Source organism: Microcaecilia unicolor, chromosome 8 (genome assembly GCF_901765095.1).
Source record: "Microcaecilia unicolor chromosome 8, aMicUni1.1, whole genome shotgun sequence".
Taxonomy (NCBI): domain Eukaryota; kingdom Metazoa; phylum Chordata; class Amphibia; order Gymnophiona; family Siphonopidae; genus Microcaecilia; species Microcaecilia unicolor.
This window is the reverse complement of record NC_044038.1, coordinates 225,169,989-225,196,307: the sequence shown is the minus strand read 5'-3', so window position 1 is coordinate 225,196,307 and position 26,319 is coordinate 225,169,989. Positions and strand designations below refer to the sequence as shown.

The 26,319-nt window shown below is 44.8% G+C and overlaps 1 protein-coding gene across 1 annotated transcript in view; it reads left to right on the top strand.

The window, feature by feature from the left end:
* SLC12A5 (solute carrier family 12 member 5) overlaps positions 1–26,319 on the top strand; it is a gene marked incomplete at its 5' end in the record, with an annotated part of 169,621 nt that overhangs the window by 76,327 nt on the left and 66,975 nt on the right. Inside the window, 7 exon segments of the mRNA XM_030213464.1 lie at positions 994–1,168; positions 14,301–14,419; positions 15,568–15,666; positions 19,284–19,403; positions 20,560–20,664; positions 22,174–22,342; positions 24,457–24,652. Of these exon segments, the coding sequence (XP_030069324.1) occupies positions 994–1,168; positions 14,301–14,419; positions 15,568–15,666; positions 19,284–19,403; positions 20,560–20,664; positions 22,174–22,342; positions 24,457–24,652 (983 nt within the window).

The window sequence follows — 26,319 nt, the reverse complement described above, 5'->3', positions numbered from 1 at the left end:
ATCCATATGGACAGTAGCAGAACCTAACTACCCAGTCAAACATATCTATACTCCCACCCCCCTGTCCACTGTTTGAGGCATTGAACTGTTCTGCATTCCCAGCTCTAAATCATCACCATCCTCACAATTACAGAGCACTGGAAGCCCCTCTCTGCACCCTATTCCTCTGCCATTGGCAACATTTCTCCCATTCCTGTCCAGTCTTCCTCCCTTCCCCTCCCCCAACACTGATAGCCGATGCAAGCTGCTTAACTTGTGGCTGAAGCTCGCAGAAAAGACATTCCAGGATTCGAATTGGGAGACCTGATTATAGGATTGCCCTGTTTACAGATGATGCCATGTTCAAAGTGGGGAAGCCCCCCCCCCCTTCCCCTTTAATAATATGTTCATTCAGGCACTCAACAAATTTAAGAGAAAACTTGTAGGTCCTTCATGCGCTCAAGAGGAGAAACAAACATGAAAGTTGCATTATTGCCAGCTACAAGAGCATAATAAACTAACTTTTAATCCTTCTCAGACCTGGTATTAAAGCTCTGATGTTGAAAAACGCTGCACTCAGCCTTCAGGTCTTTTGTGCAGTTCTTTGCTTCTGGGTTTAATAGTTAAAGCTTTCATTAGTGTGGGATGTAAACGAGCTGAGTGCCAATTCCGGCACAAGTGTCCTTACACAATTCACTCGTGCACAAAGCTCCTTTTAGCATTGGGCAGTCACAGTAAGTCAGAAAATCGTGTGCAAAAACTACTCTATACTCTGCACAAAGCCTTCTACACTTCATAACATCAGCCGCTCAGTAAGAAAGATCTGTTTATTTATGAACGAGTGTGTGCCTGCATGACTTGCTTGTGAAAAAGAGAGAAAGAAGGCAAGCAGGAGAAACAGAGACTAGGGGTAGTGGAGCAGAAGATAAAGAAATAGATTACGAGATTATGATGTGTCTCCCCTCCGGTTATCTGATAACTTTTCAGCACTGTGGTTTGGTTTTGTTTGTGCAGGTTTGGCGAGGCTGTGAATGGAAATCTGGTGGTGGGAACACTGGCCTGGCCATCCCCCTGGGTGATTGTGTTTGGATCCTTTTTCTCCACATGCGGGGCCGGTCTGCAGAGCCTTACTGGAGCCCCTCGCCTCCTGCAGGCCATATCTCGGGATGGGATAGTACCGTTCCTCAGGGTGAGTGTTTCATGACTGGAAAAGGCCATCTGCTGCTCTACCCTTGTGCTCGTCCTCAAAGCGCACGTGCCTTGCTTTCCTTTGGTCTTTTCAGAAGATAAGTTTATGCAGGAAGGGGAAGCAAGGTTACTGACACAGTCTCCGGTGGTCGTTGTCAAATTTCAGTATATTTCATTGTTGCAGCTATCTTATTGTGGGTTTCTCTAGAATTCTTAGTCCATGCATTTGTCAAATCCTACCTCATGTGCACTTCCGTTGAGTTGGCTATCCATAGGGGCAGATTGGATGACCACATCTTGAGAGTCAACTATTAACATCACATGCTCTATCTGTTGCAGGGCCCGTAGGAATAAACTGGTTCCTGTAGCACCTGGAAGGCAGTTCTATAAGGGGTGCCTATATGGAACCTATTCTGTAAAGGAGAGTAGTCAACTAATTTCCATTATGGAATACTAGGTCTATATGTACGCATGTGGTCAGGCACAAACACTTAGACCAGCCACAGAGCTAGTGAAAATGCTTTCGCCTAGTTTTTGGAGATACCCATGTGAGCCTTGCCCGTGCTCTACCCAGAATGCACTTATGTGAACAGCAACCTACAAACTACACATGATCGAAGATATGCATATAGTTACACAATAGAGTATAGTCAAATTATTTATTTATTTGTTGCATTTGTATCCCACATTTTCCCACCTATTTGCAGGCTCAATGTGGCTTACATTTTTCCGTAATGGCGATCGCCAATTCTGGAATGAGAAGTACAAAGTGGTATTGCATTAAAGTTCATAAGTGACAGAGTAGATTAAGCAGTCGAGAATAGAGAATTCATTTTCGTAGTGAGAGATAAAGTGGTAATTGCGTTAAAGTTCATTAGTGACAGAGAGATTTAAGCGGTCAGGTACAGAGAGTTTGGTTTTTTCCAATTCTGGTATGGGTTTTGTTGTCTGGTATTTAGGATGGATCATTGTGGTATGCCTTTTTGAATAGGTTGGTTTTTAGTATCTTTCGGAATTTGGTTATGTCGTGTATTGTTTTTGTGGCTTTTGGTTGTGCATTCCACAGTTGCGTGCCTATCTAGGAGAAGCTGGATGCATATGTTGATTTACATTTTAGACCTTTGCAGCTGGAGTAGTGGAGATTCAGGAATGTACGTGCTGATCTTTTGCTGTTCCTGGTTGGTAAATCTATAAGGTCTGACATATAGACCGGAGCCTCACCGTGGATGATTTTATGAACCAAAGTGCAGATTTTGAACATAATACGTTCTTTCAATGGGAGCCAGTATAATTTTTCTCTTAGGGTTTTGGCACTTTCGTATTTCGCTTTTCCAAATATGAGTCTGGCTGCTGTGTTTTGGGCAGTTTGGAGTTTCTTGATGATTTGTTCTTTACATCCGGCATAGATTGCATTGCAGTAATCTAGTTGACTTAGCATTTTATTTATTGGGATTTGCGCGCATATGTAGGTAGTTGCCAGTATTTCAGCCATTTACTTGCATATGTAGGGTTGGATTCTATAACTGGTGCCAAAAAAAAAATTGGCGCTGAAAAAACCCGCTTAAGTGGCATTCTATAAGCCACGTCTAAAGCAGACACCAAGTCAGGTCATTTTCCAATAAACTTCATTTGTGGATGAACTTGAGAGTTCCTATTCTCTGGATTGTCTATACTTTGTTTTGGCTGCTTGTGGTGTTCGTGCAGAGAATTTTGCTTCTGTTTTTGTTGCTCAAATTTCGGCGCCAGGAAAAATCTACGCTAAGCACCATTGCATAAAGGGCACTCTGTGCTGAGCGCTCTTTAGAGAATACCACTTAGTGCACTTCGGGCATGTGGATTTACGCCTGGTGCAAGTCCTGGTGCACAAGTTGGGTGTGTAACCCCGGTGTGCCTAAATTTTGGCCAGGCCCCATTTTGGGTTGTGCATGAGTCAATTTAGGCTCAGTGTTATAGCGTGCAGGCAGGTGCATTTGCAAATCCAAATTAGTGCCAATTAATGTCAATAACTGATTTCTAGCACCTCGTTAACTCATTCATTTATAAACGCATCTGCTCTGCATGCTCAACTTTGGGTGACCTATGTAGAATTCAGGGGTAAATGCAACAGTATCGATTATGCATTGTTCAGCCATATGACTTTGCTTTGATGTTGGCGGGAGAAGACGTTTGGCAGTAGTGCTGTTCCGATACCAGGAATTCATCGCGTTTGGCATCCCTATAGTCTTTTTAAAAACTCTGCATTCTTATGGGTACTTTTATATGGACATTACATTGTGTTATTGAAAACTGCGGAACCCTGACGCAGGCCTTAGGGGCGAAACACGGTCCGCGTCGGGTTGTTTTTATTCAATGAACATCTTCTGCCAAGCATTGTTCGCTTTACTGTTCTTTCTGTGTATCCTTGGTTCTGCGGAGTGAGTCCTCCTTGGCTTTGTTGCTTGTTCAGCCATATGGCATGGGCTAGTTTTCAAAAGGATCTGTGTGGTCAAAATCAGCTTTTAACTGCTTAAATCCAACCAGTAAAAAAACTTCCTCCATGCCTCCTACTATTCTGCTAAAATCTGTCCACACAAAATTGTTGGGCATACAGATTTAGTTGTACAAAAAAATGGATTGGCTTGGGGAATGCCCAGGGCAGGATTTCAAATTTAACTGACTAATATGATATTCTGTGCTAACCAGTGCGTTTTTTTCTAGCGTAAAAGGTGTCGGTACTCAAATGCAAGGCCACCCTTCAGGGGTGGGGTGATGACTGAGGGACCCACCCCTCAGCAGCCAGGCCCCCTGCAACCAGTCACAGAATCTATGATAAGACAGAATTGGTGTGTAGAGCCTGAACTCTTTCAATAAAACTTGGGGACCATGGGTCGATTTAGCAGACAATGAAAAAGGTGTCGGTACTCAGTACCCCCAAGTACCCCCTCGAAAAAAGCCCTGGTGCTAACCAGCTCAAAGCTTGTCTGCTTATGTGTGACCACATATATAACTGCCTTAGGGCCCTGTTTACCAAGCCACGCTCTAGGCATGCTAGCGTTTTTAGCACTCGCTAATGCTAGAGACACCTACAGAAATACATGGGTGCAGTGGCGTAGCCATAGGTGGGCCGGGGCCCACCCACTTAGGGCTCAGGCCCACCCAACAGTAGCACACGTTTAGTGGTAGCTGTGGGATCCCAAGCTCGGCCAGCTGAAGACTTCCTCCGGATGGTAACGAAAATGTTACTCTCCATGATACCGGCACCTGCGCATGTTCAGTTTTCAGCGCATGCCTGCTGCAGACTGCCAAGGTGGAAAGAAGCGTTTTCCCACCAGCTGAGATATTTTATGGGTGGTGGTTGGAGGGGGGGGGGGAGAACAATTGGTGCCCACCCACTTCTTCCCTAGGCCCACCCAAAATCTGTTGTCTGGCTACGCCCCTGCATGGGTGTCTCTAGTGTTAGCGCACGCTAAAGTTAATGCAGCTAAAAATGCTAACGCACCTTAGTCAATAGGGCCCTTAGGTTTTATTTGGTTAAGTTTTCATTGGATATCTAACCACAATGTTTGCCAGTTAGCCGCATTAAAATATCTGGACAAAGTTAACTGGTTAAAATTAACCATTTAACTTTGCTACTCAGTGGCTCTTTGAAAATCTACATCTATCTGTCTCATGCTGCAGGTTGTGTGTTTTTTCTGGCCTTCTTAAAAGCATAATAAATGTTGTCAAAGAGACTATAAATGAAATTTTAAGAAAATTGTTTTTTAAATTTAGTGTTTGTGCTCAGAATCGTGAAGCATAGCCAGAGACTGGACAAGCTTTCACTTTCCAATCATTGCTCCTCCCACATACCGACCTTACAAAATATTTTTGCTGCCAATCAAACTATTTGTGAGGTATCAGTATATCTAAGCTCAATCCACAATAACTTCATTCAAAGTCACAAATGAATGTGAGGCAAGAAAAGAGCAGGTTGGACTTAGCTTTTTCAGATGTAGTCCACTGCAGATCGACTTGGAATGAGAGGTGAAGACACAGCTGCAACAAAACATGGAACCATGTAGAGATTCTCTCAGAATTTGACCAGTAGCATGTGACAGTATGATTAGGAAGTGGAACAATTTTCATTTAGATTTATTGGAATATTTTTCAAGTATATGTGTGGATTATTTGAGCACCTTATTTTCACTTTTTGAGTTTTGTATCCGAGAGTGGACTTTAAACAACGTTGAATACATCTGAAAAAGCTAAGTACAACTTGCTCTTTTCTTGCCTCACATTCATTTATGACTTTGAATGAAGTTATTGTGGATTGAGCTTAGATATATTGATACCTCACAAATAGTTTGATTGGCAACAAAAATATTTTGTAAGGTCGGTATATGGGAGGAGCAATGATTGGAAAGTGAAAGCTTGTCCACTCTCTGGCAATGCTTCATGATTCTGAGCACAAAGGCTGCATTTTAAAAAACAACAGGCAGTTTTAAACCTTGCATCCACAAGATGACTTTCTTTTCTCAATTTTAATTGTTTATTTGCAAGATAAGTATAGACAATTTACTTACAAGGCATAGCTGAATTCAGAAGTTTGCTGCCTCAGGACTTGAGCCTTTGAACCAGTAGTCATTGTTCCTGTGGATTGCAAGTGAAGTACTGAAGGAGTTGTTTGGGGTTTTTTTTGCAGGTGTGGAGATATTTGATAGAAGAATTGAAGTGGTTGAGTGAGATGCTGAGTTTGTGTGAATAGGGTGAAAAAAAAAAGGTTCACCTTTAGGAGGACAGGAACAGGGAATGAGACAGCATCATGCTCTGGAGACGAGATGGAGTGTCCGCCTTGCAGAGACAGGGAAAGACAAGAAGAAGCACCTACAGGGCCAGGTCAAGGAAAGGAGAACAATAGGGTCAGAGCTTAAGACTAGATCGCAGTGAGGGTCACTCAAGGCCACCGAGGGAAGCTCTTAATTGAACGGAGAGGGACACACGCATCTGCCAGGAAGAAAATAGCACTGCGGGGCTTAGCTCCATGTGAGCAGCCTTTCAAAGAAAGAACCTTCTGAATAAATAGCATAGAAAAAAGAAGCAAAGGGAGGAAAGGTGAGAGAGAAGAAAGAAGCAGGACTTTTGCCCTCCGTCTCTTTTATCTGTCCTTCCATCTTTCACACACAGCCTTCCACCCCATTTTCCTTCTCTCTCTCTCTCTCCCTCTCTGTCTTATTTCTTATTGAGGGTATGTCTCTCACCTCACTCTCTCATTGTGTCTCCTAGAAGCAGCCAGTTCAGCAGATTTAATTTACAAGGCTCATAAATGGGCAGAGTGTGAGCTGCATCCAGAATGAGTGCCTGCGTTGGCACTGCAGTGATGCCAAGCCTCTGCAAGTAAAGCCCTCTCAGAATGCAGTCGTGCATGGCGCTGCCACCTGCACATACCCTGAACCGGGAACCTTTACTGAAGCAGGTTTGCTTTCCCCACCTGAAGACAGATCTTAATTATGGATGTCTACTCTTTCCTGTCTTCTGCCAGGCTTATTACATATGCAGGCTTTTCTGGAGGCAGGAAGACGTACCTAGTGAGTGGGAAGTGATGAATAAAGATATTACATTGAATATGACAAAAATCTGTGTTCTAACAGGCAGAACTCTTCCACTGAAATCAAGTTTAGTGGCTGCCTGTCTGGATCTGCTAATCAGCCTCAGGGTTGGTTTATTTATTCAGATTTTGCTCACACTTTTTTCAGTAGTAGCTCAAGGTGAGTTATATTCAGGTATACTGGGTATTTCCCTATCCCTAGAGGGCTCACAATCTAATTTTGTAGATTGCAATGTTGGAAGGTTAAGAGGGGCATAATCGAACGAAAACGTCTATTTCCATGGGCGTTAATCTCCTAGAACGGGTCCGTGAAGGGGCGGACTGAACCGTATTTTCGAAAAAAATAGACGTCCATGTTTTATTCGACAATTTGTGAGCTGGGCGTTTTTGTTTTTCAGCGATAATGGAAAATGAAAGGGCCCAGCTCAAAAACGAATAAATCCAAGGCATTTGTTCGTGGGAGGGGCCAGGATTCGTAGTGCACTGGTCCCCCTCACAAGCCAGGACACCAACCGGCCACCCTAGGGGGCACTTTTACAAAAAAAAAAAAAAAAGGTAAAAGAGCTCCCAGGTGCTTAGCACCCTTCCCTTGTGTGTTGAGCCCCCCCAAATCCCCCTCAAAACCCACTGTCCACAAGTCTACACCATTACTATAGCCCTAAGGGGTGAAGGGGGGCACCTACATGTGGGTACAGTGGGTTTGGGGGAGTTGGACGACTAAGCATTAAGCAGCACAATTGTAACAGGTAGGGGGGATGGGCCTGGGTCCACCTGCCTGAAGTCCACTGCACCCCCTAACAACTGCTCCAGGGACCTGCATACTGCTGCCAGGGAGGTGGGTATGACATTTCAGGGTGAAAATAAAAAGTTGTGAAACATCATTTTTTGTGGTGGGAGGGGGTTAGTGACCACTGGGGGAGTCAGGGGAGGTCATCCCTGATTCCCTCTGGGGGTAATCTGGTCATTTAGGGCACTTTTTGGGGCCTTATTCGTGAAAAAACAGGGTCCAGGAAAAGTGCCCTAAATTCTAGCTACAAACACATACTTTTTTTCCATTATTGGCGAAAGGCGCCCATCTCTGTTCGGGTGATAACCATGCCCCAGTCCCGCCTTCACCACACCTCCATCAACTTTGTACGCTTCCACGATAGAGTGCAGTTGAAAACGTCCAAGTTCGGCTGTCAATTATACCGCGTTTTTGTGAGATAAACCTCCATCTCCTGATTTAGGTCGGAACTTGGGTGTTTTTCTCGTTCGATTATAAGCAGGTTAGTGACTTACCCACGATCACAAGGTACAGCAGTGGGATTTGAACCAGGCACCTCTGGATGTCAAGCCCAATGCTCTAACCACTAGGCTACTCCTCCACTGGTGAAACACTTGGGTCTCCTTCCTTAGTTGCTTTGTATGTAACTACTTCTTAAGTATTCCAGATTGTCCATAGTCAATTGATTAGGCAGGTAAGATCTTTTCTTAGGTAATCAGATTTGTATCAGCTGGTTCAAGCTACTGTTTTATCCCACATTGAGTACTGTAATATAACTTATTTGGAACTTTCTAAAAAGTTATTCTTTTGGCTACAATTAAGAATGTAGTTATCAACATGTGCTACAATCATTTTAGCATTAACTTGTACCATTTAACACAGGTCCCATTTTAAACAATGAGCCCTAGTTACTAATAACAGATTAACAGCAAAATAACACATCTTAACGGTACCCATGTTGATAACTTCCCCCCTTAATTAAAGAAAAAAAGAAATGTCTATAGAAATAGAAATCGCTGCTGTATGTAATAAAAGTGAGCCAGGTATAGAACAATCAAGCCATTGTGACATCACTGATGAGGTTGGCTCTTAGGCATTGGTGGAATGAGACATTATGACATCACAATATCAGCTCTGGTTAGCTGGTTAGCAGAGATTGAAACTCTTCACACTAAGGGGGGAAAGTGAGCCAAGTATAGGACAATCAAGCCATTGTGACATCACTGATGAGGTAGACTCTTAGATGTTGGTGGAATGAGGCATTATGACATCACAATATCAGCTCTGTTTACCAGAGACTGAAACTCTTTGGGAGGAAGTTATCAATGAGGGCTACCATTAAGTTGTGTTATTTTACCGCTATTATGCTATTTAGCACAGATCCTATTTTATGCAATGAAACCTAGTTACTAATATTTCTTAATAGTAGCAAAACATTCTGGTCAAATTAATCATGGGCTGGAAAAGATGGCACTGTATTTCTCCACTTCTGATGTCATTGCATTGGTTGCCATTTCAAACAGATTATTTTTAAATTGCATACTTTGGCTTTCCATACTCTGTGTGGCAGTGGTTTACCTACCGTAGTTGCTACCCTGGGCAGAGCACCCCTTCCTCCGAGCAAGGGGGTGTGTGACAAGCAGTCACATGGCTGTCAGCTCTGCCGGTCCCCTGCTGCAGAACATGAAGTTGATGTCAGAGGGGGCAGGGGACCAGCAGAGCTGTTAGCCATGCAACTGCTTGTCGTACCCCTTTGCTGCCTGCACCCAGGGCGGACCACCCCTACCACCCTGCCTTTGGCATGCCAGAGCTGTATGGGATTGTCTTAATCTCCTACTATATTTTACTGTTCTGTTGTTGGCTTTATGGTTTCAGGAAGAGTTGCTTCTAGAGATTTTACTGGCTACATTTTTTAGTACGGTTGCTGCTGAGAAGTTGATGTTGTGAAGATGGGCCCCACAGATTTACAATTTATCACCAGGGATGTTGAGACATGAAAGTGACTATTTGAAGGTTCCGAGGCAGTCCAAATAGCAATATTTTAACCTATCTGGCTGGGGTCATAGTGTTGGGGATGGGTAGGTAAGGTGATGTTCTAACTGTGCGATATTTGATATGTGCTGTTTTAATTATGGATTTGTTTTTATTGTAATCAGCCTTAGACTGAATTATTTGGCTAAGCAGAATATAAATGTTAAATTCTGCCTAATGGCATTTAACAGTGACCTTTGGGTAGTTTTTATGAGTGCATGAGACAGTGGTCCTTTCAAACCAATTTTGGCAATGACACTGAGGTTTCTTTTATTTATAAAAATCTATACAGTGACCAATGATGGCTTGTCCAGGGAGGTGTACAAAAGCTGTCACTACTAAAACAAATATTTATTTATTTATTTATTTATTTATTTATATCATTTATACCCCACAATTTCCCACCACTGGCAGGCTCAATGTAGCTTACAACATTAAGTTAGCAAACAGGAAAGTACAATAAATGGAAAGTGATACGAGGGGCGGAAAGGTACAGGGTTAAGAGAAAGTACTTAAGTCCACAAGATCTTTAGAGGAGTTGGAGTCCAGGAATCACAGAGGCAGGACGGGATCTTTAAGGTAAGCTTGCCCAAATAAGTAGATCTTGAGCAGTGCTGTAGCGAGGGCGGCTGACACCCGGGGCGGGTCGCCGCTGCACACCTCCCCCCCGGGTTCAGCAAGGCGCACCCCCCCCCCCCTTGGCACGCACCCCCCCAGGAGCGCATTCTTACTGCCATACGAAAGCGGGGGGGGGGGCGGGAACGCTGATCTGCCCCGAGTGCACGTCGCTGGGAGCTGCGTCGGCTCCGCTGGTTCCCTGCTCTCTCTGCCCCGGAACAGGAAGTAACCTGTCCCGGGGCAGAGGGAGCAGGGAACCAGCGGAGCCGACACCACCCCAGCGGCGTGCACCCGGGGCGGACCGCCCCACCGCCCCCCCTTCCTACGCCTCTGGTCTTGAAAGACTTCCGGAAAGTCAGATGATTTTGAACCGTTTTTACAGATTTAGGTAATGTGTTCCACAAATGAGTGCTGACATAGGGCAAAGGTGGAAGCATATGTCACTGTCATTTTTGTGTGTAACCCAGGATGAACAGTCCAACTGTTCATGGTATATGCTATGTCTGTCCAATTTACACAAAATCGCAAACCCATGAAAGTAAGGTGTGATGATGGCTAAGGACTTGATTTTGTGGTAGCCATTTGTGGAGGTTACAGTAACAAGGCTTGCCGAGGTTTGACATTTGTATTTCCTCATAGGACAAAGACATGCTTTTGCTCAGCTCTGTGTTAAGGGGCAAAGTTGCCCAGATTGATGACAAGCTCAACGCTCCAGCAGTTTCTTCCTTAGAAACACAGAGGGGAGGAGACAGCATGTGCGGTTGAACTATAGAGCAGCACAGAAAAGACAACTAGAAGAAAATCAAAGAATAGCAGAAAGCATGAAGGGAATTGATGGAGAAGAGAAGAACTGAGCAATTATTGCAGCCCATGAAGGTGTCCAACAGCAGCATTAGCATTACTGACACTGTATCATATCATTGCCATTACTGGGATTGAATTTGCCTATTTCTAAGTTTACTTCACTGTTGGAACTGTGTAATAACAAAGCAGGAACCGAGGCAATCAGCAACACAGTGTCAGAAAACATAACAAGAAAAGTGAAGTCAGCCCGGGGGGGGGGGGGGGGGGTAGGATGAAGGAAGCAGTTTTATTGAAGACCTGACATGGACAATGTTTTGGCAACTTGCCTGCATCAGGGGTCATTCTCAAGAGAAATAATGGTTCTGCTTCCTGTGTTATGTAAAGGTCATCTAGTCAATTGATCCCAATGGGTGAGTGAGCTGTCAGATCTTCGGTAAACTTGCTTCCTTCATCCCACACCCTGGCCAATTTCACTTCTCTTGTTGGGGAACTATTAGGCTGACATCTGGTCATTGTTATGCTGTTAATTCTTTATGAAGCTGGGCCGCAAGTCTTAACAAACAAATAATCAATTTATTCCAACTTATTTTGAGTTGGGATCTTATTATATGAACCTACGACCTCCTGGTTCCACATTGGGGACACTACCCTGAACTAAAGGAGCAGGAACCTGAGTTGACTTGTCAAGAGAAGCTGTTTGCACAGATCCCTCCTTTTACACAGATTTCATGTGAAAATGACCCTCCCATTGACTAGAACTCTTTGCCGGAGGATGTGATAGCAGCAGTTTGCGTATCTGGGTTTAAAAAAGGTTTGGACAAATTCCTGGAGGAAAAGTCTATAGTCTGCTATTGAGACAGGCATGGGAAGCAACTGCTTGCCCTGGGTTTTGTAGTATGGAGTTTTGCCACAATTTGGGTTTCTGCCAGGTACTTGTGACCTGACTTGGCCACTGTTTGGAAAACATGATACTGGGTTAGATGGATCATTGGTCTGACCCAGTATGGCTACTCTTATGTTCTTATTCAGTGGTGCCTTTCTTGTGATTGCTAGTGAAGTCAACCCTTTGGAATGAAGTATGATGTGAAAACTGTCTAGTCTAGCTCATTGTGGTATGCTATTATACTGTACAGTCATTCTGTTTCAGATCTCTGCAGGGTCAGCTTAATCACATGGTAGCCTAGGGTGGCAACCTCTGGGAAGCTGCAAAAGGCCACCACAGTCGATGCAAAATAATAGGTCATGACAGTCACGCTAACTCACCCAGAACTGTGGATGGGTAGGTTATAAATATTGTAAATAAATAAAAAAACAATTGGTGCATATCTTACCCGCAGAAAGGGTGGGCGATTTCCAAATTGCAATTTATTCAGGTAAATAACTTTTTGGCAATAACCCTATAACTTAGATGCCCACATTTTTTGCATGCATTCCACATGTAAATATTTAGAACAGGCATGTCCAAGTTCAGTCCTCAAGGACTACAAAAAGGCCAGGTTTGCAGGATGTTCCTAATGAATATGCTTCTCAAACTTTTAAAACTGGGATGCAATCTACAAAATATTTATTTCAACCAAAATTCCCAGGTTATAAATATATATGATTCAAACCTATACCCAGGTATAGGAAAAACTTTATATTTTTTAGTGAAGGTGTTCAGAAACCAAGGTGACCATTAAGTGAATAAAATCGCAGGCGATCACTGTTATCTATCATAGCTCTTCCTCATTATTTAGCAGTAGTTCTTGTCATTATCAAAGCAAGAGCATTCAAAAGTTTATTGCCAGTAAACTGGCCCAAAAAAAGACCCAACATGGGCCATATTTCGGCTACAAAGCCTTCTTCAGCAGCAGTGGTGATCCTAGGTCGGCTGCCACCCGGGGCGGATCGCCGATGCGCACCCCCCCCTTGGGTGCAGCAGCATCCGTCGCCCCAAGGTGCAGCACGACACCCCCCTCCCTGGTGCATCAAGCCCCTCCCCCTGGTGCAATGACACCCCCCCCCCAGCACATCAAGGCCAACCCCCCCCCCCCCCCCCGGTGCATTCTTGGCTGCTGGAGGGTGCAGAGAGCAGCCGCGCGCCTGTTGGCTCCACTGGCTCCCTGCTCCCTCTGCCCCAGAACAGGAAGTAACCTGTTCCGGGGCAGAGGGAGCAGGGAACCAGTGGAACTGACAAGCGCGCGGCTGCTCTCTGCACCCTCCAGCAGCGTGCACCCGGGGCGGACCACCCCCACCGCCCCACCCTTGCTACGCCATAAGACATGTAGAACAATTGAGTTCTTGATGATATCACTTAAGTGAAGAATCACGCATCTACTGGCATTGTAAACCATCGTGCTGTTCTGACGGTTTACAACACCAGTAGATGCGCAATTCATCACTTAAGTGGTATCATCAAGAACTCAATTGCTCTAAATGTCTCGTGATTCTGTGAAGCTGATTGATTTGCACTTTTATAACCACTGAAGAAGGCTTTGTAACCGAAACACGGCCTGTGTTGGGTCTTTTTTGGACCAGTTTACCTTTGGCAATAAACCTTTGAACACTCTTACTCAGTTGTTTGCCTTGATCATTCGGAACATTCCCACTTCTATCCTTGCTGGCCTATATGGATGGTCCCTTCAGCCTCGCACCGGTGCCTATATTACAAAAGGTCTGCTCCCCAATGACAAAACCTGGCTTTGCTTCTGAGTTCTGGTACTGAAGTTGGCAATGGCAGAGATGCCAAGGGTTGACCATCACAAAGAGTGAGATTGAAGGCCAAACAGTGAAATTTCTCAGGCAGTGGGTTGAGGGCATAAACATAGAAAGATTTAACTGTTGTATTGTTATGCAAATGAAAAAGCAGCATAAAACGTATTTGCCTTTCTTTGCTGCCTCTGAAAGGATATAGGCAGAGTGAAGGCAATACGAGGATCTTTTTCAATGGAATTTGCCCAGGTGACTAAGCAATTATCAGGCAAATACTCTCGATTGAAAATTGCCCTCTACTCAGTGGCTAAAAATATGCACACAGGTTTCACAGCTTGCGTGCTTGTAGGTGCATGGAAAAAGGATTGGGCAGGAGGAATCCATATACAGGAGGGTGTGCTGAGATTTCTTCCTACTGGTGGGGGCTTTTCTCCTTCTAGACTCACCTCTTATAAAAGCAGTGATCAGTATCCATGCACTGGTACTGAGGTTCTAATGGGTAAGAGAAGGTTCTCTAAGAGTGTGAGTGAAAGAGCCTTCATATGACTATGACACATTCCCGATGGAAGAGGCTTGACATCTCTGCAGTGGTAACTAACTTGCTTCCTCCCCCTGCCCCCTGCTTTTTTCTGTCAATCCTTTCCTCCCTCTTTCTTATAGGTCTTCGGCCAAGGTAAAGCTAATGGAGAACCCACGTGGGCCCTGCTACTCACAGCTTGCATTTGTGAGATTGGAATCCTCATTGCTTCCTTGGATGAAGTCGCTCCCATTCTTTCAATGTAAGTGACTCTAGGACTAAATTAGCTTATTTTTCTAGCTTATTTCATGCCTTGTTCTTCCAACAAAGTGATGCGGGTCCATCTAGAACCAGTAATACCAACAACAGGCAAGCCAAATTTGGAGAGTTATACTGGATTCTGAACTCAAATTCGAAGAACCTTCATTCTATTAGATCTATTCGGGCACATCCAAAGAAGCTTTGCTCAGTTTTATTCATGCTTTTATCATTAATAGACTTGATTGTTGCAATTAACCCCCTCCCCCCCCCCCCAGGAAAATACAACTTATACAAAATACTGTGATAAACATCATTCATTTTGTAAAGAAATCATGTTACACCTCTGTTAACTGCTAACCATTGACTTCCAATCACTGATAGAATAAAGTTTAAAATGATCACCCAGACCTTGACAACTGGTCAATCCCTAGTCTTTTCTGATTGTCTCATTTCATATATGCCCACATGGATACTGTGATCACAGGAAGATTGATTGCTTGGGGTCCCTTCACAGTCTGTACTTTCTTTGAGGACGTTCGGAATTTGGCATTTTATATTCTTGTCCCTCTATTATAGAATTATTTTCCTAACTATCTTAGATTAGAAAGGCCTTATGGGGAATTCAAAAGAAGGCCTGAAAATATACTCTGTTTCTTTGGTCTATGGTCTCGGCTAATCAGGTCTATGGCAGCAGGTAACTGGGACGTAAAAAGTTGCCTGCACTCTGTGTCTGTTCATTCTATTCTCTCTCTTGTTGTTTTTCTGTTTAGATTTGATTGATTTATTTATTGATTGTTACAAGTGCTTGATATACCACAGAAGATGCAAAAACATATCTTAGCGGTTTACAATAATTAAAAAACAACAACCAGTCTGATGGTTTTTCGAAGGGCAATATAGAAAGTAACTAATAAGCAAACATTTGTAGTAAAGTGATTTGCATGGCTGGACAATTATTGACTTTGTCTTTTTTTCTTCTCCTTCTTTTACTCCCTGATCTTTTCTTTCTTTCTTTCTACTTTCCGCTTTTTTTGTTATGTTTTGCCTTTTTTCTTTTCTTTCTTATCATTCCATCTGTTCTTTTTCTGCATATTTTGTCCTCCCTCTCTCACTTCCTATTTCCTTTCTCTTTTCTTGGCATGTCTTCAGGTTTTTCTTGATGTGTTATATGTTTGTAAACTTGGCCTGTGCAGTTCAAACTCTTCTGAGGACACCGAACTGGAGACCTCGCTTCCGATACTATCATTGGTAAGTACCTAAATAAATTCAGATCTAGTCTATTTATTTGTTTGTTTGTTTGTTTGTTTGTTTACTTACAGCATTATATTCTATACTATCTACAAAATGCTAGGCGGAGGACATATTAAACATAGATAATATTAAGATCAAAAACACAATAAAAACGAACAAAGTACAAAAAACATTCAATAAAAATTACATCAGATTAAAAACGTAATAAAAATACAAATCTGATCAAATGATCTGAAATCCAAAATTCTAGTGGTATTTGATTTTATTTCTGTATGCAGAAATCATTACTTTGCTGATGGTATCTTTATGGGGGTCACTTTCTATGTCTCTGCTCATCCTTGGAGCTATAGTAACATAGTAAATGACGGCAGATAAAGACCTGTACGGTCCATCCAGTCTGCCCACTTTACATAAACTCATTTTACATGATATGCGATACTTTATATATATATACCCGAGTTTGATTTGTCCTTGCCTTTCTCAGGACACAGACCATAGAAGTCTGCCCAGCACTCTTCTTGTACTAAAGGTTCAGAAGATTCTGGAATCCTAAAGAGTTACAAGATTCTGGAATCCCAATTAGTAGCAACATTCCATGTAGAACCCCAAAGAGTAACATAGTAACACAGTAAATGAAGTCAGATAAAGACCTGAACGGTCCATCCATCCAGTCTGCCCAACAAGATAAACTAATTTTTACATGGTATGTGATACTTTCTATGCATATCCCAGTTTGATTTGTCCTTGCCATTCTCAGGGCACAGACCGTAGAAGTCTGCCCAGCACTGTTCTTGTACTAAGTTCTGAAGCTAACGTCGAAACCCCTTAAAATTTAAACTCCAGCCCATCCCTATCTATTCAGTTACGATCAGGGCACAGACCGTAGAAGTCTGCCCTGCTTCGGTTTTGCTTCCCAATTACCGGCGTCGCCACCTAATCTCCGCTAAGATTCTGTGGATCCATTCTTTCTAAACAGGATTCTTTTGTGTTTATTCCACACACGTTTGAATTCCATTACCGTTTTCATCTCCACCACCTCCCGCGGAAGGGCATTCCATGTATCCACCACCCTCTCTGTGAAAAAATACTTCCTGACATTACTCCTGAGTCTGTCCCCCTTCAGCCTCAATTCATGCGCTCTCTCTGCTTTGCCAATTTGCTCTTATTCTGCATGTTGTACAGCTGTTAATTACTACTACTACTTAACATTTCTAGAGCGCTACTAGGGTTACGCAGCACTGTACAGTTTAACAAAGAAGGACAGTCCCCGCTCAAAGGAGCTTACAATCTAAAGGACAAAATGTCAAGTTGGGGCAGTCTAGATTTCCTGGATAGAGGTATAGTGGTTAGGTGCCGAAGGCGACATCATGAAGTAGTCTGTGACTAGATTCACACCCCCACAGAACATTTATTTCTTCCTGGTCCTCTTCCTGCTTCACTCTCCGGGAAGGATTTCCCTTTAAGGCCCTGGTGTAGAAATTCCACCAAAGATATTTCACAGGCAGATGTGGAGTGCTAAACTCCTTTACTGAACTTAAGTGTGAAACAGTAGAGTTCTGAGACTGTATTGTTATAACGTGTAGATGTACATTATTGGAAGTTCCATATTCTTTCTCTGTCAGTGATCCTCTGTGTATAATCAGTGATCAGTAACAGCTGCCCTGGGTAATCTGTCCTCCTTTACCTCTAAATTCCATAAAGTTGTTAAAAATTGTACACAAAATTTAATTGAATTAGCGCCATTGAGATCTTAACAAGCAATTATTGGAGCTAATTGGATTTAATTCAAAATTACATACATAGGTTTTTTTGCATGGGGCCAAAAAGAGGGTGTGGCCATGGGAGGGTCATGGGCAGATCAGGGGCATTCCTTGAATTTACGTGTGTTATAGAATAAGGGGGATCTGTGCCTAATTTAGGCGTGAGGATTTTTCACTAAGGTTTCGTTGGTGTAAATGGTCACACCTAAATGCAATCACAGTTCCCAGCCAGTGATATAGCAACGTAGATTTGGCCCTGGACCCCCCTGCCGCTGACCCTCTCGACCCCCCTCCTGCCGCCAACCCTCCCCGCCGCCGTGGGCTACCTTTGCTGGCGGGGGACCCCAATCCCCACCAGCCGAGGTCCTCTTCTTCCCGTGAAGGCTTCATTCTGTTTCAGAAACAGAACGAAGCCTTCGTGGGAAGAAGAGGACCTCGGCTGGCGGGGACTGGGGTTCCCTGCCAGCAAAGGTAGCCCACGGTGGCGGCGGAGGGTTGGTGGCAGGAGGGGGGTCGAGAGGGTCGTCGGCAGGAGGGGGGTCGAGAGGGTTGTCGGCAGGGGTCGTCAAAGTTGGTGGTGGTGGTGGTGGCAGCAGCGGCGGTGGGAGGGGTCGGCAATGGCAGGGGGAGGGTCGGCAGCACTGGGGAGGGGCTAAAATGTGTCCCCTCACCTCGAGCTCTGGACCCCCCTCCTGCCGAAGTCTGGCTATGCCCCTGTTCCCAGCGCTAAGTACTATTCTATAAACAGCACTTAACTTTTGAGCACTGTTTATAGAATACCGCTAAGCACTATTTTTTTTCAGTGACGATTTTGTAGGCACTATGTATAGAATTTAGGGGTCCTTTTACTAGGGCACATAGGTGTCTATGCATGTACAACACATGTCAAATTAGAACTACCACCTGTCTACCGCGTGCCCAGGGCGGTAATTCTAATTTTGACATGCATGGTGCTAACCAAGTGGCAATCGGCAGTGTATTGTTCTGATGATTAATGCATGAGACTGTGGTAAGGTCTCAGGCCCAAAATGGACACGTGCTGATTTTTATTTTGCTGCACGTCCAATTTTGGCAAAAAAAAGAGGCCTTTTTTGCAGGTGCACTGAAAAATGGGCCTGCGTAGGGTTACCATATTTTGTCCCCCATAAAGGAGGACACATGCCCGGCCCCCACCACGCCCCCTTTCACACCTGCCCCACCCCCTTTCACACCCTCGCTCCGCCCATGTCACATTTCCCCTCCCCCTGTCACACACCCCGTCACTGCCCCTCCCCGTCACCCCCCTCCCCTTACCTTAATACTGCCCTGGTGGTCTAGTGACCTCTTCGGGGCAGGAAAGAGCCCCCTCTTTCCTGCCCCCTTGCCATCTAGAGTACTCAACTTCCCCGTATACAAACGTGTGGGAATGCTCTAAATAAGGGCCCTAGTGTTTTAGTATTTGCTATGTTTATTTTTAAATATCAGCAGAAAGCTAAAAATTGGAAAATCTTCAAACTGAATTCTAAAAGTGTTTTTATTAACACAGGAAAACAGGCATGAATCATTTACTGATTTATTTAGCCAGAAAGGTAGAGAATTCCTTTATTCCTAACTCAATTTTGACCAAAATTGAGTGTTACGTGACTGCGGTGATGCTGTCTTAAATGGACAAAGGTGGTTTAATGAAAAGAAAAGCTAGACGAATGTCTAAAGTCTGAATGAAAGCTTCTTGTGCTGTTTACATCACGCTTTGCTTCTGGTATGGACTTGGTAAACTGTATTTACATGTCTAGATACGAGCGGGCAAATTTATGTTTGATATTTCTTTTTGCTGCTTAATCTTGTTTTGCTCTGCTCCCCTTTCCCACCTCTCAGGACTCTGTCCTTTTTGGGCATGAGTTTGTGCCTGGCATTGATGTTTATCTGCTCCTGGTACTATGCTCTGGTTGCCATGCTGGTCGCAGGACTGATCTACAAATACATTGAATACAGAGGGTGAGTCCAATTTCTTAGAGCATGATGGTAAAACATGAGGCATGCCCATGATAATACAAGCAAAAAGTCAGCATACATTGCCTTGAATTTTCTACAGCTGAGCCTGGATTCTTCTAGGTGCGATTTCCACTGTTTCTTTCAAGTTTGTGTCCTCGATGCTAAAGGACCCATAGTTCTGGGCATAAAAACACGGAGTGTTTGCATGTAGAGCATAGAATCTTCTTTAGGGGGGCTGTTTTTTCTAAGGCTTCCAAGTTTGCATTCCAGATGTCAACCTGTTCTGACACTGTAGTTGTCTTTTCATCTCCACTGGCGTAGGACAAGGCCTCTAGGAAACTCTCAGCAGTCAGATTTCTTGGCAAATATAAAAAATAATATATACAATCAATAAGACATCAAATAAGGTAAAACAAAAGCACAATATAATAAGTTAAAGCATAGAGAAATAAAGAAAAAAAATCTGGACGCTTTAACTAAAAGTAATCTGAAACAAAAATGTAACCGGTAGCTTTTGAAATCAAAAAGGTCATATGAACTTGGAGCTCAGCTGGAAGAGAATTTGACATCAGAGGTCTCATCACTGAAGTTTCCCCAGTATTACCCATTGTATACATTAAATCAACAAGAAGTTAGGTGGAGAAGTTAAGTAATTAAGGGGCCCTCTTACTATGCAACGTAAGTGCCTACGCACGCCCAACGCATGTCAATTTTGAGTTACCGCCCAGGTCCCGCGTGGCCCTTGCAGTAATTTCATTTTTGCTGCGCGCCCGCTACGCATGCCAGAAAATATTTTTCTTTTTTGGCGTGCGAGCGGTAATCAGTCAGTAATTGGCATTTTACGTGCGTAGACCAGTTACCGCGTGAGGCCTTACCGCTAGGTCAATGGCTGGCGGTAAGGTCTCAGACCCAAAAGGGACGCATGGCAATTTTCATTTTGCCACACGTTCATTTTCGGCAAAAATTTTTAAAAGGCATTTTTTACAGGTGTGCTGAAAAATGATTCTACGCGCACCCAAAACACGCATCTACAGTACTGCAGGCCATTTTTCAGCGCACCTTTGTAAAAGGGCCTCTGAGTATACTGCCTGAGCGCCTAAAGTACAGTTAATTGAGATCATCAGTCATTTTTCTTTGTCTCTTTGTGTCACAATGGCAGAGCTGAGAAAGAATGGGGTGATGGAATTCGGGGATTATCTCTGAGCGCTGCCCGATATGCTCTTCTTCGCCTAGAAGAAGGACCCCCACACACGAAGAACTGGAGGTACATCTAATGCTCCCATGTATCGCCGAGGTCAGAGAAAGACACAAAGAGCTGGACAGAAAACTGAGGAAATTAATAGACACCAGATGGGTGAAAAATGGTTAAGTGGAAGGTTGAATGTGCTAATGAGGAGATGATGATTCTAGTCCTGAAGCAAAGAAATTACAGAACTTTTAGCAAGCGTTTTTTGGTACAAAGGAAATTTTAGACTGAGGAATAAGAGTGTGAGAATGGAAGAGGGCAGATCAGAGTAATATAAAGGGGGTAGATTTCTGGTCTCTCAGTAGAGGAGATGGGGCAAAATTGATAACGAAATTGACAAAAAAAGCATGGGGCACGCATAGAAAATTGTTAGTAATAGTGGTTATAGATAGTGTAAGGTTTGCATTATTGTAGTAAGTAGGAAAAGTCAGAACAGTAGATGTGTTTTGTTTTATTTATGTATTTATTTCTTCAGTTATTTAGTCTGATATCATGCGCCTATGTTTCTGTTAAGTTGTGTGTAGGATGTTGAATGGGTCAGTGATGGCTGGATGAAAAGACGGGTGAAAATCGATAGACGAAGGAAAAGCGAAATAGTTTCATTCAGAATGGCTTGTGGATGACTGTCTAGTTGACATATGGGGCTCATTTTCAAAGCACACAAAGAGGGGCATAATCGAAAGGGACGTCCAAGTTTTGATGAGAACGTCCCCATCCAAGGGCGAGGAAACCCGTATTTTCGAAACAAGATGGACGTCCATCTTTTGTTTTAATAATACGGTCAGGGACGCCCAAATCCTGAAATTTGGTTGTCCTTAAAGATAGTCGTCCCTAGACTTGGTCGTTTCTGATTTTTGCCGATAATGGAAACCAAGGACGTCCATCTGTTTCCTCCACAAGTGTAACAGGTAGGGGAGGATGGGCCTGGGTCCGCCTGGCTTAAGTGCACTGCACCCACTAAAACTGCTCCAGGGACCTGCATACTACTGTGATGGAGCTGAGTATGACATCTGAGGTTGGCAATCAATATTTTTAAAGATGTTTTTTGAGGGTGAGAGGGGATTAGTGACCACTGGGGGAGTAAGGGGAGGTCATCCCCGATTCTCTCCGGTGGTCATCTGGTCAGTTCGCACACCTTTTTGTGCCTTGATCGTAAGAAAAACACGACCAGGTAAAGCGTCCAAGTGTTTGTCAGGGACACTCTTGTTTCTTTCGATTATGTGTCAAGGACATCCTAGTGTTAGGCATGCCCAAGTCCCACCTTCGCTACGCCTCCAATACGCCCCCTTGAACTTTGGCCGTCCCTGCGATGGACGACCCTGTGAGAAGGACATCCATCTTCCAATTTATGTCGAAAGATGGGTGTCCTTCTCTTTTCAAAATGAGCCCATTAGACTTACAAAGTTCCATAGTAATCTATGGAACTTTATAAGTCTAAGTACTTTAAAGATGAGCCTCACTATGGGACATTGCCTTGACCTCAAAATCTTTGAACAATCCTTCTGACTTGTTAAATGTGATTTTCAGGCCTCAGCTGCTGGTTCTGGTCAGAGTGGATCAGGACCAGAATGTGGTCCATCCACAACTCCTCTCTCTCACGTCACAGCTCAAAGCAGGGAAGGGACTGACCATCGTCGGCTCGGTTCTAGAAGGGACCTATTTGGATAATCACCCACAGTCACAGCGGGCTGAGGAGGTAAAAGAGAGAAGCTAATATTCTGCTATTTAACTGGGAATATTAGGTGTTTGACAAACACAAAAAGTGAGGTGGAACCAAAGAGGATATCAAACAGTCTTTATTGGTAACAGCTGAAAAAGGACCCGACACGGCCGTGTTTCGGCACGAAGGCCTGCCTCAGGGGTCAAATGGATCTTTATTGTAATGGTGGAAAAGTTTAAGCGACAAAGAGAAATGTGATCAAGGTTCTAGTTGTAGGATTCCAGCAGCATCCTCGATGGGTCTATAAACGCTGAGTCGCAATGGCTGTCCAATTGGCAAAAGTTTTGTCTTGCATCTTTTGCGAGAGCAAGGCAACAGTAGGAGCGATGGGGGGGGGGGGGGCGGAGGCCATCCCAGCTCTCGGCAGCCCTGGTGTTAAGTGATTGATGCGGTTTGGTAAAAGGGTCTCTATGAGAACAATTTTTATACAGCCACTTTCGTCTACCTACATTAATTGGTTGTCTAAAACATTGCCCTCCCTTGATGAAGTAAAAAAAATGTGCGTGCCTCATTTGATAGGAGGTGCTCCTAGGGGCTAGGTTATTTGGGAGAGGAAAAGTTTTTTTTTTTTAAGCAACATTCTACCTGCAAAAAAAGCAAGTACAAGTGTCTGCATTAAGGATGTGCATTTGTTTGACATGACATGGGAAATGCAGTGGCGTACCAAGGGGGGGGGGGGTGGTGGGGGTGGTCCTCCCCAAGTGCACACCGCTGGGGGGGGTGCCGTGCACCTGTCTGCTCCGCTCGTTCCGTGCTCCCTCTGCCCCGGAACAGGTTACTTCCTGTTCCGGGGCAGAGGGAGCATGGAACGAGCGAAGCAGACAGGTGCGCGGCACCCCCAAGCAGGTAAAAATGCACCCGGGGGGGTGTCCTTTCGCCGGGGGTGGGGGGGGCGCATCGGCGATCCGCCCCAGCTGTCAGCCACCCTAGGAATGCCACTGGGGAAATGTAAAGAACATGTCCCATGCTGTTTCATGTTTTATTTAATCCAAAATGACAGGAAAAAAAAAACGGAAATTTTGGGGAGTTATCCAGGCACCTCCAGTTCTGGTGCTTGGTTAACTGTCCAGGCAAGTAGGACCGCATATATAGCACTCCTAACTTGCCTAGATAGCTACCCGGGCAGGGCACTGAATCAAGGAGGTTTTATGACAGGAAACAGCATGAGCCTATCTGGCCCGTTCTGTGGGCTGAAGCCAGTGGGCAGAGCTTGCCACCATATCGTGTGACCCCAAACATTCGAAGACGCTATTAAAAACAATAGTAAACTTGTGAGGTTTATGATTGCCTATGTGTGGTTTTAAAATTTTTTTTACAGCTTTTTTATTTATTTAAAAGCTTCCCATATGTAACCTGAGATTTTTTTTTTTTACTCTGGGGAGTGAGACACGGTCCTGGTGCTCCGGAGTGGCAGATTTGTCTCTGGACCTAAGGGAGTCCCCACAACTCAAGCACAAGGCTCAGGCAGAGCCGGGGCCTTTCTTAAAGCTGCTCCCTACAAAATGTGAGCCTCCTGCGGCTCCAAAAACAAGTCTGCCGCTCTGGAATGCCCACACCCACAGCGGGACCGTGGCTCATCCCCAAGGACCCCCCACCCCAGAGGTTAAAAAAACCTTGGGTTACATATGGGAAAAATAAATAAAAAAGTTATCAATTTAAACAAAAACACACATAGGCAATCATAAACCTCATGAGTTTGTATTGTTTTCAATAGCATCTGTGACGATTTGGGTGGCACACAAGATGGCGGCTACGTGGGGGAGATGGCTTCAACTTTTTGACATCACGCTGTCCTTACACTGAATAGTGGCGGTATATGGATAACTTCTCAATGCCACTAAAGACCCACAAATTTAGTTCTGGTTCCTGGATATGGGCCGACACTAAATATCCATGTCTAATCAGCCCAGACAACCAACGATTTTAAAAAATGATGACCGTTAGAGGCCGAATATTGATGTGGTCGTGTCCCATCTCCTGCTGTTTGCTCTTCTCACCTCCTGTCTGTTTTTTGGGGGCTGTCTCTTGTTTTTCCCTTTAGTCTGACCATTTCTCTTTGCCTTTTCCCTTATCACCTCATATTTTTACAGTCAATTCGCAGATTGATGGAAGCTGAGAAGGTCAAAGGATTTTGCCGGGTAGTGATTTCCTCAAATATTCGCGATGGCATATCACATCTGATCCAGTCCAGTGGACTCGGGGGATTACAGCACAACACTGTGCTGGTAGGGTGGCCGAGAAACTGGCGGCAAAAGGAAGATCACCAGACCTGGAGGAACTTTATTGGTATGTGACATAGTAACAGAGTAGATGATGGCAGATCTTCGCCTATGAATTTTTGGGAAAACAGAAAGAACATGGAGCCTGAATGAGGGAAGTAACAAGACTGTAACTCATCTCCTTCCCCAAATTCCAGTTTGCCATATGAGGGTGGGAAGGACACTGTGCTTAGCGTTTGAAGTCAATTGATAATGGAAAACAGTACTGTGATGTCCAGGCAAGAGAATGTCAAAAGGGGGTTCAAGACTCCCTCATCCCACATACTAAAAAATAGCATGGCCAGCTCAAGGGTAATAGCACCCTGAGTCATCTTGCTTTGGCAGTGCCCCCCACCACACACATACTCTATCGCATTGCTTCCAGTACCCTCTCCCTCCAAGGGCCGGCTTCTCTCCCCCCAGGTCCAGTCTCTCTTCCCCCTCCCCATGGGTCCAGCAGTACTTCCTCCCATCTGTCACTGCCCCACAGTCCTGTAAAGCTTATATCAATCGCCAGCGATAGCCCCTGGATCTACCCTCTGCCGCATCTCACCCACAGGAACCTGCATTGGAGGAGGCAGGACCTAGCAGAGGGGAGAACCAGGGGCTGGTTGAAGGCAGCCTGTCATGTTGCTGCTGCTGTCAGTAACCAACGTAAATTTTACTGGACTGTGGGGGAGTGAGAGAGGTGAGGGAGCAGTGCCAGACCCGTGGAGAGGGAGGGGGAAAAGAGAAGGGGAGAGACCAGCCGTGGGGGGAGGGGGGTGGAGAAAGGCTTAACTTGCAGACTAGAGACTGGGTATTTTGGTGGTCTTAATTGCTGGCACCTTGAACCAATGGTTAATCCGGCTCTGAAAAATAACTGTAGAATGGACTGTGTCGGCATTAGCGCATGGCAGCTGCTAGTGTGGCTTAGTAAACGGGGGGAGGGGGGGAAGAGTTTTACAATGAGTTTGCCATTAATGATTTTACTTAGAACTCCTTTTACAAAGCTGCAGTAAATGCTACTGCGCATTTACCACATCTTAAAAGTGCCTCCCATGAGATGCACTGAGGCATCCTGTGGTAAAATCCCAGAGGTCCTTTTACTAAGCAGCAAAAAGTGGCGTGCGGATGCATATTTTTAGTGCGCGCTGGGCCATTTTTTACCGCAGCTGGGGGAAAAGGCTCTTTTTAATGGGGGGCAGTAAATGACTGTGCTCTAAATTTAAAAGTAGCACATGGCTATTTACTGCCTGAGCCCTAACTGCCACCCATTGACCTAGCGGTAAGGGCTCATGTGCTACAAGCATGGTACTCATCAGGGGCGTAGCCAGACTTTGGCGGGAGGGGGGTCCAGAGCCCGAAATGAGGGGGCACACTTTAGCCCCCCCCCCACGGCGCAGCCGACCCCCCCCCCCGCCATTGCCAACACCCCCCCGCCATTGCCGACCCTGCTGCCGCCACCACCACCAACTTTTCCCCCCCTACCGATGACTCTCTCGACCCCCCCCCTCCCACTGCCAACCCACCGTCACCTACCTTTGCTGGCGGGGACCCCAACCCCCGCCAGCCGAGGTCCTCTTCTTCCCGGGCAAGGCTTTGTTCTGTTTCTGACGTCCTGCACACTATAAGTGTAGGACATCAGAAACAGAAGGAAGCCTTCTGCGGGAAGAAGAGGACCTCGGCTGGTGGGGGTTGGGGTCCCCCGCCAGC